This window comes from Salvia splendens, chromosome 9 (assembly GCF_004379255.2).
Source record: "Salvia splendens isolate huo1 chromosome 9, SspV2, whole genome shotgun sequence".
Classification (NCBI taxonomy): domain Eukaryota; kingdom Viridiplantae; phylum Streptophyta; class Magnoliopsida; order Lamiales; family Lamiaceae; genus Salvia; species Salvia splendens.
In genome coordinates, this window is record NC_056040.1 from 32195861 (window position 1) to 32215225 (window position 19365).

Sequence of the window (19365 nt, forward strand, 5' to 3'; positions counted from 1 at the left end):
CGCTAGGCGGTCTATTCCAGCCGCCCAGCGATTTTCGCGAAAAAAAACCGCCTAGCGCGAATTTTTAATTTTTTTTTGTTTTCGAAACACTATATATACGCGACTTGCCCGTCATTTTCATTCGCACCACTTGTATTAACGAGTAATCTCTCTATCTTAATTTCTGTACATGATATGAGCTACTACTTGGCGGATGGGATATACCCTAGGTGGCCCGTCTTTGTGAAGACGATCCGATGCACATCAGATGAGCGGAAGGCCTACTTTGCGGCACGGCAGGAGTCGGCGCGCAAGGACGTGGAACGCGCATTTGGTGTGCTCCAGTCTCGATGGGCGGCAGTTAAGGGGCCAACGCGTTTGTGGCATGTCGACTGCATTGCAGATATAATGTACGCCTGTATTATCATGCACAACATGATTGTCGAAGATGAAGGTGGACAACTGACTGATTGGGCCAACGATGATAATGAAGCCGGTCCAAGCCACGGCGTGGCCGCCCCCAACGTACGAAGTGGGGTACCTCACGATGAAGACGGCCGCCTCCAAGCACATGCCGACATGCGCCAAACGGAGGCTCATATTCGACTCCAAAAGGATTTAATTGAAGAGTTATGGGCGCGGAGGACTGCACGGCAGTAGTTTTTTTTGTTAATTATGTAATTTTTTTTAATTAATGTACTTTTTAAATTTTAATAATATTATTGAATTTTCTCGTATATGTATCGTAAATTAAATTGCGTATTTTGTGTGATTGTTAATTATTTGTTTTATATAATTTTGAGTGATGTGGCTATTGATGTGGCTGGGCTATTTATGATGTGGCTAGGCTATGGCTGAGCTATTTATGATGTGGCAGGAGGATTTTTAGTGTTGATGATGTGGCAGGAGGAGTTTGTGGCTAGGCTATGGCTGGGCTATTGCTGGGCTATTCCTATTGTGGATGGCCTTAGGGATGAGCTCACTTCTTGCTCATTCTTGTCTTTTTCCTTTCTTGGAAGATTGATGATGTGTTGCATAGTTGGCCATACTTACTATTTTGGAGAAGTCTCTAACCTTATTTTTGTGTGAAGATTCTCTAACCTCTTTTTGGTGCTACATCTTGCAGGTACAGGCTGCCTTATTGGAGCTTTGTGGGGCATGAAAATCAAGGAAGAAGAGAAGAGGGAAGAGTAGAAGGGGCTTGTCCCAAGTCTAATCTATCTTGCTAGTATTTTTAGCTATTAACGAAGTCTTGGAGCTTGAAATCTTTAGAGTAGCAAGCGGTAGATTCCAAATTCTTGCAAAGAAAGGGGGTCCCACAACTTGTAAGCATTGTATGCATTTGTGTCTCAAATCTTGAATTTCTATTTATATTCAGGTGTAACCATATTTCTCTAATAAAAGTATCTCATCTACTTTTATCCTTGACATAATAATTTCCTTGTACTTTATATTTTCAACATGAATGTACTTAGCTTATTCTAAAGTTGCAATTACAACGAGAATTTCACGATTATACGCCTTTTAAATGAAATTTAATTAAGCTAATAAATTTGATTTATCTCGAAAAAAAGGAACGAAATTCCGGGGCGTCACACCATAACTTAGCATTTCTCCTCGTATATTAATTATATGAATAATTATATAGTTTAATTCTTCTTTTATTATATTAGTGCACATCATTAATTACATTAATTATTATTTGTTATATTGAAGTATAATTAAAGAATGTATGTGTATAAAATATAGTGTATACATATGGCTATATATAAAACTGATGGGTAAAATTGTATTTTCCTAAACTAACTAGGTTGACTAGATATGTAATTTAGACCATGTTTATCAGCAACCACCCAACCCAACCCAACCCAACCATCAACTTTCTCAATATTTAATTAATTTCAATCTCCTCCACATCATCTTCCACATCACAATATTCATCCAACCAAACCATACATATTTTGAAGGTTTATCAATGACCACCCAACCACACCATTATATATTTATTTTTATATCATTTTATGAAAATAATATTATTACATGAAATATTTATTATTATACAATAAAATTTATGAAAAAACGCAATAAATGACATTTAAATGAGGAGAAAAGATGAAATATTTTTGTGCAACACTATAGCAAATGTGGTCTCTATATATAGAATTTGAAAAATTATGAATTTTGGTATAATTTTTATATTTTTTAAATATTACGTATAAAAGATATTTTAGTTTAAAAATAAAATATTTAACAACAAATGAAATTGTGCCATTTGTCACAATCTCATTGGTTGATATATAAAAAAGAAAAGAGACCAAAAGGTATGTGGTTGATGTCAAAGAGACCATTGGTCGATGAGAGAGAGATCCTTTATTTGTTTTCTTTTTTTTAAAACAACTAAATGAGTTGGCGGTCGACCTATGCCACCGATAAACATAGTCTTAGGCAAATTGGTAGTTACATTGTTGTTTAAAATATAGGCTTTTAAGTGAGCTTCGTGGGCCGGATGCAAAAAACGGATCATGCAGATTTGTAACATAGCTACCAAACACACAGTTAAACCTATATAAGTACTATCTAGCTGTAACATAGCTATGAAATGGACCCCTTAATTTTTTACCCTCCTTATAGGTTTTTTTTCAAATTGTTGAACAAATTCAACATTGGGCAATGATTGAAAGCAGTGGTATGTTTATTGGGTGCTTAGGAAGTAAATGAACCAATGATATGTTAGGAATCATATTGGTTTTGGATCACGATGCTTGTGCATTTCTCTGCATTTTGCTGTTCAACTGGTTTTATTGGGATTAATGGAATTTAGTAATGACAGATACACAAACTATGTTATTTATTTTCATAGAAGCAGGCAGCATAGAGTTCGGATGATTTGGGAATGGAATGATAAGTGTGTTTGAGCTAGGGTTAAGTGAGGACAAAGCTGAAAATACCAAAACTTATTAAGGGTACTGTTACGGACGTTCTCCGTAACGAGGCCGGATAGCGTGATCGGGTCCGTCGATTGAGGCCTACCTCCAATCTCGCCGATATTCCGCTGACGCATCGGCCCCAATTGCAGTGTTTCAGTCACCGGCACTTCGGACTCCATTAGATTTCGTTTTCACAGATAATGATGAGTTTCGGGATGAAAGAATATGGAGGATTAGGTGTGGCCGTGGTGGTGGAGCTGCGGCTGATTGTTTTTCTTTCTTTTTTTTTTCTTTTTTTTTCGACGGGGGCTGGGAAATAATTTGGGGGATACGGATGAACGAAGACGGAGGATGAGCTCTCAATGAAAGCACCAGTTGTTACGGACGTTCTCCGTAACGAGGCCGGATGGCTAACTTCTCGGAGAGATAAGGTGATCGAACCTTCGACGTTCTCGAAAGATAGACCACGGATTGCTGATTTTCGGACGTTCTCCGACGAACAACAATTGGGAAACGAAATATGATATTCTTGTTACTCAAGACAAGTTTGTGGAAAATAATATATTCATTGAATCATTAAAATGATAACAACCTAGCCCTATTTATAATACTAGAATACTAGCTTAGGGAACAAGAAAACAAGATACGAAAAGATACTATGAATCAAAAGATAACTAAACAAAAGATATGGAAGATAAAATATATCTAAACTAAAGGACTACTCGTATCAGGTACAAATGGAAATCTTTGTTATACTCAAGCTGCAATACTCACAAACGAAGCATAAGAGATGTTACAAAATTCACAGGAACACCCAATCAGCGGCAACTATGGCAAACCTTAAAAAGGAATTCCATCCCTTTTCTTGTGTAATGGTAAATGGCAAACCAAACATATCTATAGAGTATATTAAAGGTCCCCTATAAATGGGCTGATATTTTTCATTTGTTAATGGGCTGAATTTATAGTAAAAAGTTTAAATTTTAAGTGGCAATATTTAACTGCCCAAAATTAAATTCACAGATAAATATGATCTTTTATACTCTCTCCGTCCTATAGAAATAGACCATTTAGGACTGACACGAGTTTTAATGCATTATTGGTAAAGTAAGAGAGAATGAGAAAAAATAATTGAAATTATGTAGTGGATAGTGGGACCCGTAAATGATAAAGTAAAAGAAAAGGATAAAAATGTTACCTTGAATAGATATGAACTATTTTTATGAGACGGATAAAAAAGGAAATATGACATATTTCTATGGAACGGAGGTAGTATATTCCTAAACTACTGAAAGGGAGACAATTTTGTGATATTGTTTCAGAGGTTAAAGATTCATAAAACACTACACATAATAATGATAATAAAATTAATAATATGTTATTTTGTTCAGCTATGAATTTTAATAAAATACTCCTATTGGGTAGATACAAAAGAAAAGTATTTCATGTAAGGTAGATGTCGCACTTAGATTTTAAGAAATGTTGTTTTGTGTGTGAAGTAGAAAGAAAAAATATATTTTTTTATATTAATGTGAGTGAAAATTTTCCAAAAATAAAACATGACATTTTTATTAGATAAATTAAATAGGAAAGTGTGACATCACCTTCGGACGACAGGAGTACTATAAGATACAAATAATTTGCGTATTGAAATGATCAATTATCACCCTTTGACAAATTATGAGTAGTGATGTGAAACAACTTTCTATGGTATTGTTCGGCCGTTATGACTCATTATCTTATAATTATTTATGTAGGATTGTATAGTTGGAAGAAAGTGAGTTATGACTTGGTATCATATGATTATTCATTAAAAATTAAATTGTGATATTCAAATCATGAATCAAACATATAATACATATTTAATCATATGAGATATAATCTTTTAAATTAAACGTGCTTATATATATTGTTAAGTAAATTAAAAAATTATGTATATGTTGTAACTTGTTGTATATCATTCTCGTACCCAAACTCAAAAGTCACGAATCCGGATTCATCAAACCCTGTTTTGGTCAAATACTATAATTTCTCAACTAAAAAACATGCGTTTGACTTGACTTTAGTTGACTTGAAGCTTCCTTCAAAATTACAAGACATTTCCACATTTATTCCTAAGAAGTTTCCAATCATTGTTTAGGAATATAGGAAGAGAGTCTCTCTCTGGTGAAATATACACCTAAATTAATACAATATCTGGGTTTGTTTCGTGTGAAACTTGACTTTTAAAACTCGTGTGAAACTTAAACTATTATCATATTAAAATTGTTCAACACGCTGTAGCGTGGACTCAGTGTCGTTACTTTGGTCAAATTATATTCTAAGTTGTTTATTTTACCAACTACTGTAAAACAATGTGTATTCGATGTCTGACTTTGTAATAGAAAACGAGAAACTATATATTATACTAACAAAAAATAAAGAATATATATTATTGACGAAAATATTAATGACTTAATATTGTCACAATTTGGAAACAAATATCATGGATGGAATTAAGGGAAATGTGTAAATAGAGAAGTAAATGGAGAAAGAGAAATTTTTTCCTCTCCAAAGGATCAAGGAGGTAAATAGAGATATTAATATAAGTGAAACAACTATCGTATTTACCACTTTTTCATAAAACTTTTTTCATAAAACTCTCTTTCCAGTGAAAATGGTTTTTGAGAAGGAATTTCCACAAGTGATGTATATGTATCATTGAAAGATAGAAGTATGGAATATGGGTAATGTTTTTAATTTGAATTTTGTAAAAATGGTTAAGAGTTAAATTACTGCTGATGTGAAATATTCGCATGGTATATAGTGAGAAAAGCCCAAAATTAATAGCTTAATTTTTGTGTTTTGACATGATTGATTACCTACTCCCTCCGTTCCATAATAGGAGTCATATTTGGTGTAGGTACGGATTTTTAAGATATGTAAAAATAGTGGGTTGGAAAAATTAGTGGAATATGAGGTTCACTTTTCTATATTGGTTTTATAATAAAATGTGACTGAAATAAGTTAGTGAAATGTGAGACCTACCTATCATTTATAGTAAAAGTGAAGTGTGACTCTTATTGTGAGACGTACTAAAATGATAAAATGTGACTCTTATTATGAGACTGTGGAAGTATTTAAAAATGTATTGTGAGGAGCGATAATCTCAAAGATATGAGTACAAAGAATAACTCAGTCAAAAAGAATATAAATGGCGAAAAAACGTTAAGAGATAGTGCAAAAATCCATATGTCAAAATAATACTACTATCAATGTTCAAGGAATTTGGTGCTATTATACCTTTTTTAACTTTGAAGAGATATATTTATCTCTTCTTCACACAAAATTAGGTAAATATAGTCATTATTTTTTTACCCTTTTCTAATTTACCTTCTTTATTGAAATTCACTACTTTTTATAAAGATTTGTTATTACCTTTTTTAAGAGATAAATGAGAAACATATATTCTTAGTTTATTTTTTTTCTTGGAGGAGTGTTATAAATAAATATTTGATGATTAAGTGTATAGAGAATATCTTACAATATCAGTAGAATTGAACCAAACATATCATTTTTTATGTTGGGTTTGCAATCAATATTACAATGTAACTAGTGTACCCCACAGTTATATACATATGTACTTTCAGCCTTTTTTAAAATTTTTAGTTCAATTTTATATTTATTTTATTTTTTTAGGTTTATAAATAATTTTCTTTTGCTTTGGAAGAGGCATTCGTATATTGTAGAATTTTCAAATAAATTGTAATGTCATTTTTGTGACTGCGTATATTGATAACTACTATTTTAAAAATCGTTTAGTCAAGATGCATTTTATTTACGAGTTATTCAGTTCAAAATAACATTACAATGTTACTCCGAATGTATTTTAATAATATGAAAACTGATGTATATTTATAATATTGAAACGTAGTTGTATAGAAGCTGCCCGAATTTAATAAAACAATTGTAGCACTAGTCATTTTGTATTTATATAGGTTGGCTGCTACCAACTTTGAATAAAGTTTGTTATTTCCACCCAATTGCCCTTATTCCTTCACTATCAAAATAACGTTTGACATCTGACCAAAAAAAAAAAATAATAACGTTTGACAACCCACGTGCAAATGACAAAATTACCTCCACATTAATTTTTTATGTGTTACAACTTACATAGAAACATCAAGGTTCCCACTACTACTTATATAATTAGAAATACCCGCATTCTTATTGTGTTCTATAGTCAAATTTCTTTGTATTTTATTCAGACATATTTCTTCGGGCATTCATGTTAATTCCACTAATTCGAATCACTTTGGCTGCGTCAACATTCAATAAGCAATAATAGGTCGAAATTTTCAAGTTACAGCCATAGATAGATAGCATAAAATCTAAATTAATAAATCTAATTAGGCATTATTAAACTTCAATTGATACTAAAATTAATTTGGTTGGCAATAAAAGGTCAATCAATTAAGTAATGAACGAACTGCTCTATGGCACGTCTCCTGCCATAGCAATTATAGCACCCCCAAAAACTTAGGCTCGTGTTCAATCAATTCGAGATGTTCTTTATATTTATGATTTCAGCCACGACTCTCCTTTTACTAGTCTCGTGATATAAACTGAAACGCTTGTGGTAGTCAAGTATTTTCTACTATTGAATAATTTATTGCGATAAATTAACGAACTCCATCACGCGGTGGGCTACCCTTGACTCTATTAATTTATGGTTTAAATAATAGGTTATATCGTGTTCATATTGGCATAAAATGGGCTGCGCCATTGAAACTAAATTAGGCCGTTTTTAATTTGGTTGTAGTTAGTGCCATGTAATGTAATATTAGGTTGTTATTAACCATCTTGACCCGTCTATAAAAATTGCTCATTCTATTTTTCGATAACTTATTTTTCTTTAATTTTAATAAGGTAAGTCCTATTATCTACTAATAATATCCCAATTACTTTTTATTTCTATCTCTCTTACTTTACTAATTGTACATTAAAATTCGTACCTAACCAAAAGTACATATTCTTGTGGGACGGAGAGAGTATCAAAATACAGACTCTATTAAGTATTTAACATATACAAATTCTTAACATTACTAAAAAAAGAGTGAAATAGATTGTGGAGTGCAAACTCGAGGTTCTTGGCCAGATCATCAATAGCTCGTGGAGTTCTTGAGAGTTCACTTTTGTATCTTGTAAATCAATCCAATGTTTCAATAGAATTTTATCCACTTTCCTCCATATAGTCGAACCACGTAATTGTTGTGTCTTCTCCAATCGATCGCACTTGTGGTTACTAAACTAATAAACACAAAATACAAGAAATTTACATAAGATATTAGATGTAGGAGTAATTTCCTTAGAGCATTAGCAATGGGGCGCCCTAAGGCGCGCCCTATGGCGCGCCACATCAGCAGTTTTATCCTCCTACCTCCCCACCTGCAGTGGGGCGCCCTAAGGTGCGCCCTATGGCGCGCCACATCATCATTTTATTGTTTTGTTTAATTAATTTAACTGTTTTCAAATAACAAGTAACGAGTAAATAAAACACGGTCTAAATAACAAACGGCGAAGTTTTAATTATGTAAGTTTCGTAGTAATTATGTAATTGTAAGTTTCGAAAATGAAATCGAGTGAAATGAAATGTTACAAATGAACGGTATTTATAAAAAAACGAAACCGCGTGACATCGTCCGCGGTTGATCGTCCGCGACCTCCACAATGGGGCGGACGATGGCGCGGACGATGGCCATCGTCCGCGCTATCCTCCACGACCGAAGTATAGGGCGCGACTATTGTCCGCGCCCTATGGCGCGCACCCGCAATGGGTGCGGACGATGGATGGCGCGGACGATGCGCGCCATCGGGCGTGCCATCGTCCGCCCATTGTGGATGCCCTTAGAGACTAATGGTAAGGGTCAGGATCGTTTTGTGAGAGGGCATTGGGCAGATGGGCTGCAAGGCGATTGGGGATGATGAACATGCATGCATACGACGGTGTGAGAGAGAGTGGGATGGCTACACTTTGTGTTGTAGTATATGTGAGGAGTGTAAAGAGGTTAGTTATTTTTTATACAATATTAAATATTTTACTTCATCCTTGGTCCAAAGATACTTGACTTGTAGTATTTTATTTTGGATTGTTCTATGTTAATTTAGTTATTTTGGTTTTGAGTACAAACAATACATTTAATTCTTCGTATTTTATTTTTCTCATACTTTTTTTTATCTTCATTTTTGTTCTACACTTGTTCTCATACTAAAAGAAATGTGAGATGAAGGGAATAATTTGATATTATGAGCGTTTTTCTGAAAATGGCCCCCAAGATCTATTGTCCCTCCGTCCCACTCTAAGTAGAGCATTTCTATTCCAGCATAAGATTTTATAGTGTTATTTTGTGAATAAAGTAAGAGAGATGGAAAAAATAGAGAGTGATGTTTCTTTTTTTTGGTGTTTAAATAAATCAAATAAAATAAATAGAAGTACAATCATAATTCGGGTATACCCGAGGGATACAACCAACTAGTCAAGCTAGCCAGCCGGGGTGGGGATAAACACAATACAACCGAAACTTGGGCATACCCAAGTGCTTATATCAAGCCGGTGTACATCACAGACCAAACAAAGAGCTTATTCCTAGAAAGCCTAGGGATTAGACAAACGTCCTTGCCAAGTAGAGGTTTATAAGGAAACATAGGCATACCTATGTGGGGGCAGTCAGGGTCTACCCCCGAAACCACAAACAGGAACCCTCCAGCGGTAGAGGGCGGGCCTCTTTAAAACCTCTCGGGGCAAAACCCATTAGGATAAATTCCCCAAGAGGAAAAAGAGTACCCTAAAGAGTGGGAGAGTGGGGGAGTGGACGACGTTGATAGAAATTGTGCATTTGAATCCTTATCCCCTACCTTAAGTTTATTGTTTAAAAATAATGTTATACCGATGGTTTCGAAAAACAAGCGCCAATTATGCTTGAAGTGGTCCACTTTGGTGGGAGTGGACCACGCGGTGGGGTGGGACGATGAGGCGATAGAAGGACACACCATGAGAAAATAACCCATAGGCCGAGCGGGAACCCATGTCCAAACACACCAAGTCCCAGCCTCAGACCCTCGGGAGCCACCCTGTCAAGACGGTTTGGGCGCATCACATCACCGAAATCTCACAGTCGCAAATAAAAAAGCCATCCTACCATGGGGGAGACTCCAGTGGCAGTGGCATACACACACGACCAAGGCAAAAGCCTTGGGACCCATCTTATTACATTAAAATTTAATGCCCAAGGGAAGATACAACAAGGTCTTCTGGAAACATTGAGTAGAGGGTGGCGTACGTAACCCTTTTAATCTCAAAAAGTAAATGGCCCGGATTGAAAGGTTTGGTATAAAAAATCAGCGCGTTCCAGGCTCTCCAAGTGAGACTTACCATTGCAGCGAGGGCTATCCATTTGGTTTTCTTTTTGACAGCTGACCCGAGCCTTTCCCGTGCCATCCATTTAATAGCCCTCGGTATCATTGTGAGTGGTATTCTGATTCCTAACCATGTCTTCACATGATGCCAAATCCATCTTGTATTTTGGCACTTGAAGAAGAGATGTCCGGTAGATTCTGATTCCTAACCAAGTCTTCCCTTGATGGCTTGCCAGGTTGTGAAGGAGTACTTTGGCGGAATGTACCTTCCACACATGTTTTGGCCAAAATTTACTCTCTCCCTTAGGCCAGAACCATTCACATGCCTCTGATGACCCCTTGGACTGGAACCATGCCCGAGCAAAGATGCCACTTCTGCTCTCGTCATACTCTGAAGCATTCTATCTCAAGTGGCAAGAATTGATTTGATAATGGGTGCGTCTTTTTTTCTTGCATTCTAGTCCCATAATTCTATTCTTCCAATATACACATTGTGCACCCACTTAATCCACAATGAATCCTTTTCGGAGAAGATGTTCCAAAGTACCTTTGCAAGGAGTGTTGTGTTCCATTCTTTAAGGTTGCGGAGACCCAGTCCGCCTTCCTCCTTAGGCAGACAAAGATCACGCCATGTAATTGGTGCTTGCTTTGATCCCCAAAGGATTTGCCTTGCCAGTCGAGTGATACGGTCGACGACCAACCCAGGTAGGGGGGAACACTTGGAGCCAATAACACTCAACCCCTTGCAGGACAGACTTAATAAGCTATGTTTGCCCCGCGTATGGTAGAATCTTGTCCGTCCATTTCTTTGTGAGGGAAGTGATCTTGTCCACGAGAGGCGAGTAGTGTGCCGCTTTGAGCTTCATTGAGTTTAAGGGAACCCCAAGGTACCTTATAGGTAGTTCTCCGATGGGGAACCCAAAGATTCTTATGATCTCCCCAAGTTGGATCCCATGTACTCCGGCCACAAAAATTTGGGATTTGTCCTGATTAATCTCAAGGCTTGAACACCGTGAGTATTCCTCCATTGTTTTTGCCAGAATAGTTGTGGATCCGACGTCTCCCCTACAAAATAACATCAGGTCGTCTACAAAGGATAGATGAGTGATACCCAGTGCCCCGCATTTGGCATGGAAGTTGAAGTCTTCGGTTGTGCGTCTAGCTAATAGCCTTGAGAGGTACTCGATGCATAAGATGAAAAGGTACGGTGACATAAGATCACCTTGTCTAAGTCCTCTTTTGCCTGGGGAGAAACCATGTGGACTCCCATTAATCGCGATAGAGAAAGACGACGTTGAGATGCACTCCATGAACCATTCAACGAACACCGGGTGAAACTTAAGTCCACACCTGACATCTCTCAAAAAGTCCCAGCTGATTGTGTCGTAAGCCTTTCTAAGATCAATTTTGTCTGCACATCGGGGTGTCGACCTCTTTACCATGTAGCCTCGTAACATCTCTTGAGCCAGGTAGATGTTGTCTATTATACTGCGACCAGAAATGAAAGTAGTGTTGAATCTTCTTAACAATCGGTGACTATTGAAAAATTCCTTAACGGCTTCGGTAACATCTTTCCCGACAATGTCCCAAGATTTCTTATAAAAAACTGCAGTGTATCCATCCTGGCCTAGGGCCTTGTCATTGTCGATGTTGTAGACCGCCTCTTTGATTTCTTCATCGGTAACAATCTTAATGAGATCCCATGATTCTTCCATACTAAGTGTGTAGCCGCTTTGGAGTATCTCAATGCTGATAGGTTCGGTCTCCTTATTGACTCCGAACAAACCCGAGTAGTAATTCACTAATGTATCAATGATCTCTCTCGGGCCCCTTATTACCTAGCCATTGTCCCCACACACGAAGGCGACGTAATTGAGGGCAATATTCTTGTTGACGAGTGAGTGGAAGAATGAAGTGTTGCGATCACTGAGAAGCAAATGTTTCAGTTTTGCTTTTTGGCTAAAGACTTGCCTCTCCCATAGACCCCAAGAATTTGCCTCTAATTTTAGAATTTTGATCCTTGCCTGCAATCCCCTATTGGAAGTGTCTGCATCAAGTTGGATCTGCAGCCTCTCGAGCTCATCAGTAGCATTCTTTGCTCGAATTGAGATAAAGCTTGTCTCTTTGAAATTGAAGTTCTTAAGGTGCTGCTTGAAGGCCTTTCTTTTCCCGGCAAGGATATATTGGGCCGTGCCACTAAAGTTTTCCGTCCATTTTTCCTCCACTAAGGGGCCATACCCTGCATGGTTAGTCCAGAAATTAAAGAACTTGAAAGGTTTCGGGAATGATACTATATCTTCAAAAAGAGTAGTGATTGCCGGGGAATGGTCCGAGTGTGCTCCAGTGGGACTAAATATAGTGGATGCCAGGAATCTTGAATCGTGCCATGCCGCATTGGCAAGAACTCGATCAATTTTGCTGAATGTTGTACCGTTTGTCCAGGTGAAATTGCACCCAGTATATGGTACGTCTGAAAGACCCAACAATGCACAAGTGTCAATAGGGTCTTTCATTTTGTATTCTGTGGACACTCTGTCCCTTTTCCTTTCCTCTGGTGCCGTTACACAATTGAGATCCCCACTCACGAGCGCTGGTTGATCATCTCCAATGAACTCGATCAACGAGTCCCACATTGGTAGGCACTGAGTTGGGGAGTAGAGTCCATATACTAAAGAAAAATTGAAAAGGTTATTGGAAATCAAGCACCTGATTTTCATATTGATGGTCTGTGCTTCCACAATTGATGATTTCTATGGTATGAAAATTGTTTGTGGACTTCCAATTAGGGACGTAGTTGCGTAAGAAAAACTTGAGATTATCTGGGTCCATTTTGGTCTCAAGTACCCCCATCACATCGACTCCATTTGTTCTAATGAAGTTGGCGATTACAACATGTTTAGAGGGTTGTTGCATGCCCCTTACATTCCAAGTGGCGATAATCATGATGCCTTATTGGCGTTCTCTTCTAACTCGTCCTCCCCACTGTCCGGAGGCGGTCGTGATGTTGATTTAGACCGAGTTGTAGAAGTACTCTTCTTCCTTGGTTTGCGGCCGTCAATTGTCCCACCCTCGGCTTGTTCGGTCGGATTGCTCTCCTGAACTACATCCACCTTGTGTTTGATTGCACCCTTTGAAGTCTGCTCGAGTGGTGGTCGGGTACTAGATGCGTTGGTTGCCCCCTGTTTTGGGCCACGACTCCTGCCTCGTTCAACCCCTCTTTTAGCTGCATTAACGTAGGGGGTGCCTCAAGCCAATGCCAGTTCAACAATGCGGTCCATTGGGCTAGAGGGACAATTCTGATCTTTCTGTTCCTTAGGCTTCGAGCTTTGCCTGTTCACTTTCTCAAGGGGTGGGAAAGCTTCCCCTCTTTCACTAATCGGATCGAATCTGCTTGGCGAAGCTAAGCCAACGGTTGCATTAATTTGTTCTGGTAACATATCTTGCACTCGCTCAACCCCTGCAGAGTTACCAGTTGGCTTCCATTGAGCTTTCACCGTAGGCCGATTTGCGACCATAGACCTATTTGCGAGGCCCTGTTGTGGGTTGCTCTCATTGTTGCGTCGGTCAGTTTGTTTCCTCTTTGCGCCGGCCATCCCTTGCCTCGGTGGTTGGCGGTAAGTGTCCTTTGGTCCCATGCATCCATTCTCCAAATGGCCAAAGGAGCGACACTTTGTGCAGTACTTGGACATGTTTTCATACTCAATCCTGAGATCGTAGAATTCTCCAGTGTGTAGCCTAATTGCGAGCTCTTCTTTCGGTTTCGTGGTTGCGTTGACAATCACTTGGATCCTTGGACCATCAATATTCTCTCTATGGAGTGTACGGTAGTCCGTAGCAAGTGGTACTCCGATGCATGAGGCAATCTTGTTGATGGTTGATTCATTCCAAAGTGTAGCTCTAAGGTCCACCAATCGGCACCAAACCGGTATGTTGATGTCCGGGTCTCTATTAGGATTGAAATCTGATGCCATGGGCTAGAAAATGAGTGGGATTCCAAATATTGCGTGTGAGCCTTGTTGTCCCGTGAGTTCCATCTCTTCCTCATTAGCAAACTGGAACACCATCCAACCCCGTCGATGGAATGATACTCTGGCTTTGTGTGGCCAACGTTACATCAGATCGCAGACAACCTGCTTCCTAGGGAATCTCCCTGCAAATATCCCAAGCATGCAAATACCCCAACTCTTGTGAACTGGAACATGGTCTGATTTATCTAATTCAAGGATGGCAGTGCTTGGGTTGAGCGATGGTATATGTTTCAGAGCGAGGTCCCCTTCAGTAAATTCCAATTCCTTCTCAAAGGATGTTGACCTCCTCGTCTAAGGGGACCCGCGATCTTGTTGTCGGGCTAGTTCAGACGTTGGTGTCTCCGGTATCACCTCACATTCGTCTTCATGGTTCAGCTCCCCTTCCTTACTAGAGTTTCTCGTGAATTGAGACATATGGGCATGCATTTTCTTTAAGGCTGCTTTATCCTTTGCTTGCCTCTTGCCTTTCTTGCCCATTGCTCGTGTCCATGGGCCTTCTTCGGTGTTGTTTGGCACAGTTTCCTCTTTTTGGGCCTTCCTGGGCTGGTCCAAAGACACGTTTTTTAGAGGGCCCTTTTTGTCCTCACTTCCCCTCCACGTGGCTCTTGTTAAAGGGGTTGACTTGTTTCAGCTAAATTAGGCAAGGACCAAAGGTTCTTTTCTCCTCAAAGGGCAGCTTGTACGATTTTTGTAGCAAACAAAAAGGAGTTACATGTGATAGATATGGACTGGAATCTCACCAACTCATGCCTGCAGAAATTGGCTAATTTTGGCAAAGATTCCAAGTAACTTTTGAAAGTGCAGTGTCCTTGTGTCCAGTTTCTCTAGTGCAAACAAACTGCACACCTTTAGCACCAGTAGAACAGTTTTGACCAGGGCAATCAGGTGACCGTTTCTGGCGGTGATTTGCCGTAGAAGATTGCCGGAAACTTCCAAACTGCTGTCCTGATTGTATTTTTGGCAGAAAATGACCCTGCTACAACTAAGAAACACGCAACCAACCCAAATCCAGAAACGTGATATTGAACAAGCAACAACTTAATGTAATATCTTCAAAAAGAAGAATCTAACATGCTCCTTCATCCAAGGAAAGAAATTCACTTAACATTAGGGAAGAGCAAGGCTGATTCTATTTGAAGACACAGTAGCCCTATTATGGCAACATACTCAACTAGGCTCTACGAATTTAGCACAGTAGCAATTAAAGGGCATGCCGTAGTTGGGAAAAAAGAGGGATAAATCCTTAATTTACCGTTCACCAGTGGCTTCAAGTTCAGGTTATCGCCGGACAGACTAGATTCGATTTGATGCTCCGCGAATAGAAAAAGTATGATTCCTTGCTCCCCAACCAGCCCGGTGTCGTATGAGCCCCCGAATCCTGCCGGACAGACCAGTCACGGGATTCTGACCTGAACTAACTCCGACCACTTCAGTTTACACGCCTCCGACTTCTGAATGGTGATTCTGGTGTGGAGGCTAGAGGTTGAAGAGATACGAAGCGCGTGAGTAGTTGAGAGTGAGGTGCTAGGATTTCCTTGAGAGGAAAATCCTAGTCAGAGGAAATCTCAAACCCCACTTTCTAGAAAGAAGGCAGAGAGAATTTCATAGAGAGAGAAATTCACATTGAGAGCTCTTTCAGAGAGTGATGTTCCATTTAGAAATGTGTCATTTAGAGTTGGACATCCCAAAAAGAAAAATAGTTCACTTAGAGTGGGATGGAGGGAGTATGAAAATATAATTATCTTTTTTTATAATAATTTTATTAGAAATGAACCACTCACCCCTTAAAAGGCCTTATAAGGGAAGGGTTATCCACACTTATATAGATGAGGTAGGATCATCACGAAGTCGATGTGGGACAAATTTTAATAGTTTTAACTTGCCCCCTCATATGTGGGTCGGAATGACATATCAGACTTCTATCACGTGGGTAGGCAAGAGAAGAGATAAAGAGATAAAAATCAATCATCGACTTGGGCCCGCTCTGATACTATATTAAAAATGAGTCACTCACCCCTTAAAAGGCCTTATAAGGGGGATGATTATCCATACTTATATAGATGAGCTATGATCATCACCAAGTCGATGTGGGACAAGATATAAGAGTTTTAACACCCCCCTCACGTGTGGGCTGGAATGACACATCGGACTTCCATCACGTGGGTAGGCAGGAGAAGAGATAAAATCCATCATCGACTAGGTCCTAGCTCCTCTATATAAGTTTGGATAACCCTCCCCCTTATAAGACATTTAAAGGGTGAGTGACTCATTTCTAATATGGTATCAGAGCAGACCCAAGTCGATGATGGATTATATCTCTTTATCTCTTCTCTTGCCTACCCACGTGATGGAAGTCCGATGTGTCATTCCAGCCCACACGTGAGGGGGCGTGTTAAATTCTCTAAATCTTGACCCACATCGACTTGGTGATGATCCTAGCTCCTCTATATAAGTGTGGATAACCCTTCCCTTATAAAACCTTTTAAGGGGTGAGTGACCCATTTCTAATAAATTCGATTTATGTAATTTGTGTTGGGTTACAAATCCATCCAGGTTAGAAGCTATATAAAAGTGTAGTCCAATTTCAATTATTTTGAGGGTGACCTAAAAACTAATTCGTATAGACTTGGCTCCACTAAAAACGGACAATATCAAAACTAAGGTGCCGTCAATCTGAAAAATTACAATTTGCATATTATTATATAGAAGCACAAATTTTTAGATGGTGTACATAAAAAAAGAGTGGCTGCGGGTTTAAAAAAAGAATACAGTTAGATATGGTACCAACCAAAGTTGATTAGTAATAAATCATCCCCTCTCCACCTCTTTTCTCGTTATATATATATTCCAAGATTTCATATCTCCCTACAAAGCATAGTAGACTAGAGAGATCTAGCAGATTTGATATGAGGAGGAGCGAGAGCGAGAGCAGAGATGAGGCGTTGGAGCCGTGGCTCCAGCTGAGTGACAAAGTGGTGCTGGTGACCGGGGCCTCGTCCGGCCTCGGCCGCGACTATTGCTTAGACCTGGCTAAAGCCGGCTGCAGAATCGTGGCCGCGGCGCGCCGAATCGACCGTTTGAAATCACTCTGCGACGAGATCAACGGCCAATCCGACGATCCCAGAGCTGTGGCCGTTGAGCTCGACGTCAGCGGGAGCGGAAGCGCCATAGAAGCCGCCGTCAACAAGGCTTGGGATACTTTCGGAAGAGTTGATGCTCTCATTAACAATGCCGGTGTCAGAGGTAAATTAATTAAATTAATCCCATTTATTTTGTTCGCCTAAATTTGTTAACAGTTTAGATGTAGTCGTAAGCAAAATAGGAAAATATGTGTTAATTACATAAAAGTTGTTGATATGGAAATTCGGTATTAATTCTAATTCATGTGGACCGCTCAACAATCAATTAACACGACCTGTCCTGTCCAGTCCAGTCCAGTCCAATTCACTGCCGCCCAACCACACCAAAACAAAATGCTCCTCCTACTTCAATTATTAATAAAACGCTAATTCGATACACGCTTTTTTCTTCCCCATCCCATTCCCTTTAAACAAACTAATAATGATGATAAAAAACTTACATATTGTCTCACAAAAATGGTCTAAGTTTTAATATTTGAAATTCTATTATAAGTTAATAAAATTATGTAAAGAAAAAGTAAATAATTTATGTTGATACACTAATTTCGTCACCGTTTCAAATTGACAAAAAAATACTAAGCGGCTGTTGCTTTCCGTGTGGATAATTTGGTTTATATTCCCGAGATGTTTATTCCATACTACTATTTTGTTTATTCTTATTTTTAATTGCAACAATCTTAATAATTAAATAGAATATGTTTATAAAATATTTTAGGTGACTTATGATATACTTTGAATTTACACAGGAGTGGTGCACACTCCACTGGATTTGAGTGAAGATGAATGGAATGATCTGATTAGGACGAATCTAACTGGAACATGGCTGGTGTCCAAATACGTTTGCCGGCGAATGCGCGACGGCGGACGAGGTGGTTCCGTCATCAACATTTCATCCATTGCCGGCCTCGAACGCGGCCAACTTCCCGGAGGTCTTGCTTATGCTGCTTCTAAATCCGCCATTAATTCCATCACCAAGGTAATTAATGAATTACTACCTCCGTCCATGAAAGTTTGTCCAATTTTTCCATTTCCGTCAATCCCCCAAAGTTCACTTTTTACCATTTTTGGTAGTAGACCTCATATTTCACTATGTCATTCATACTCATATTTTTATTATAAAACTAATATATAAAAGTAGGACACACTACCCACAAACTTTTTAAATTCATTTTCCATTATATTTATGAAAATATGTAAGTGAGACAATATTTGGGGGACGGAGGTAATAAGTAAGTAAGTAATTGAGCTCAATATTCATATCATATCACAACTTAATTGATTAATTTGTGTTTAACCACATATGCAGGCTATGTCCTTGGAATTAGGGGTGTACAAAATAAGAGTGAACTCAATATCTCCGGGACTATTTAAATCAGAAATAACACAAGGTCTGATGAAAAAAGATTGGCTAAACAATGTGGCTGTTAAAACGGTGCCGTTGAGAACGTTTGGAGAATCAGATCCAGCACTCACATCCTTGGTCCGATACTTAATTCATGACTCTTCTCAATATGTGACGGGCAATATTTTTATAGTCGAGGCCGGAGTCACCTTGCCCGGTTTTCCCATTTTTTCCTCCCTCTAGATATAAATTATTTTTCTATTATATTGTAAAATTAATATTCTTTATAGTAACTTTTCGTCCTCATAATATAAACCAAACCAACCATACTTCCAAAGTTCCAATAATTTCTGTTTTCGGAACTATTTATTATGTTTTGTCCCTCTATGTATACTAGTAGTATTAGATTATTAAGCCCTCAAACTTTGTATATTTTGGATAATTCAACTTGTATAACTCCATAAAACATATATACAATATATATATAAGCTTACACTCTATCCGTCCGCGAATAGGATCACTTTTACCATAAATAGCAATAGGGTCCGCCTTCC

At 38.5% G+C, this 19365-nt stretch overlaps 2 protein-coding genes across 2 annotated transcripts; one reads left to right on the top strand and one right to left on the bottom strand.

Moving 5' to 3' along the window:
* Positions 1–12139: 12139 nt before the first annotated feature.
* Positions 12140–12934, bottom strand: LOC121749439. The gene has a single exon (XM_042144008.1). The coding sequence runs from the start codon at positions 12932–12934 to the stop codon at positions 12140–12142; it is 795 nt and encodes a 264-aa protein (XP_041999942.1).
* A 4164-nt stretch (positions 12935–17098) lies between these two features.
* On the top strand, positions 17099–19253 carry LOC121746586 (3-oxoacyl-[acyl-carrier-protein] reductase FabG-like). The gene is made up of 3 exons (XM_042140478.1): positions 17099–17572; positions 18216–18445; positions 18776–19253. The coding sequence occupies exons 1-3, from the start codon at positions 17236–17238 to the stop codon at positions 19052–19054; spliced, it is 846 nt and encodes a 281-aa protein (XP_041996412.1). The 5' UTR covers positions 17099–17235; the 3' UTR covers positions 19055–19253.
* Positions 19254–19365: the final 112 nt, after the last annotated feature.

Coding starts and splice junctions, on each gene's coding strand:
- LOC121749439 (XM_042144008.1), bottom strand. CDS start 12,934: ATGTGGGACTCGTTGATCGAGTTCATTGGAGATGATCAACCAGCGCTC.
- LOC121746586 (XM_042140478.1), top strand. CDS start 17,236: ATGAGGAGGAGCGAGAGCGAGAGCAGAGATGAGGCGTTGGAGCCGTGG. Junction 17,573..18,215: donor TAACAATGCCGGTGTCAGAG/GTAAATTAATTA, acceptor GAATTTACACAG/GAGTGGTGCACACTCCACTG. Junction 18,446..18,775: donor CCATTAATTCCATCACCAAG/GTAATTAATGAA, acceptor CCACATATGCAG/GCTATGTCCTTGGAATTAGG.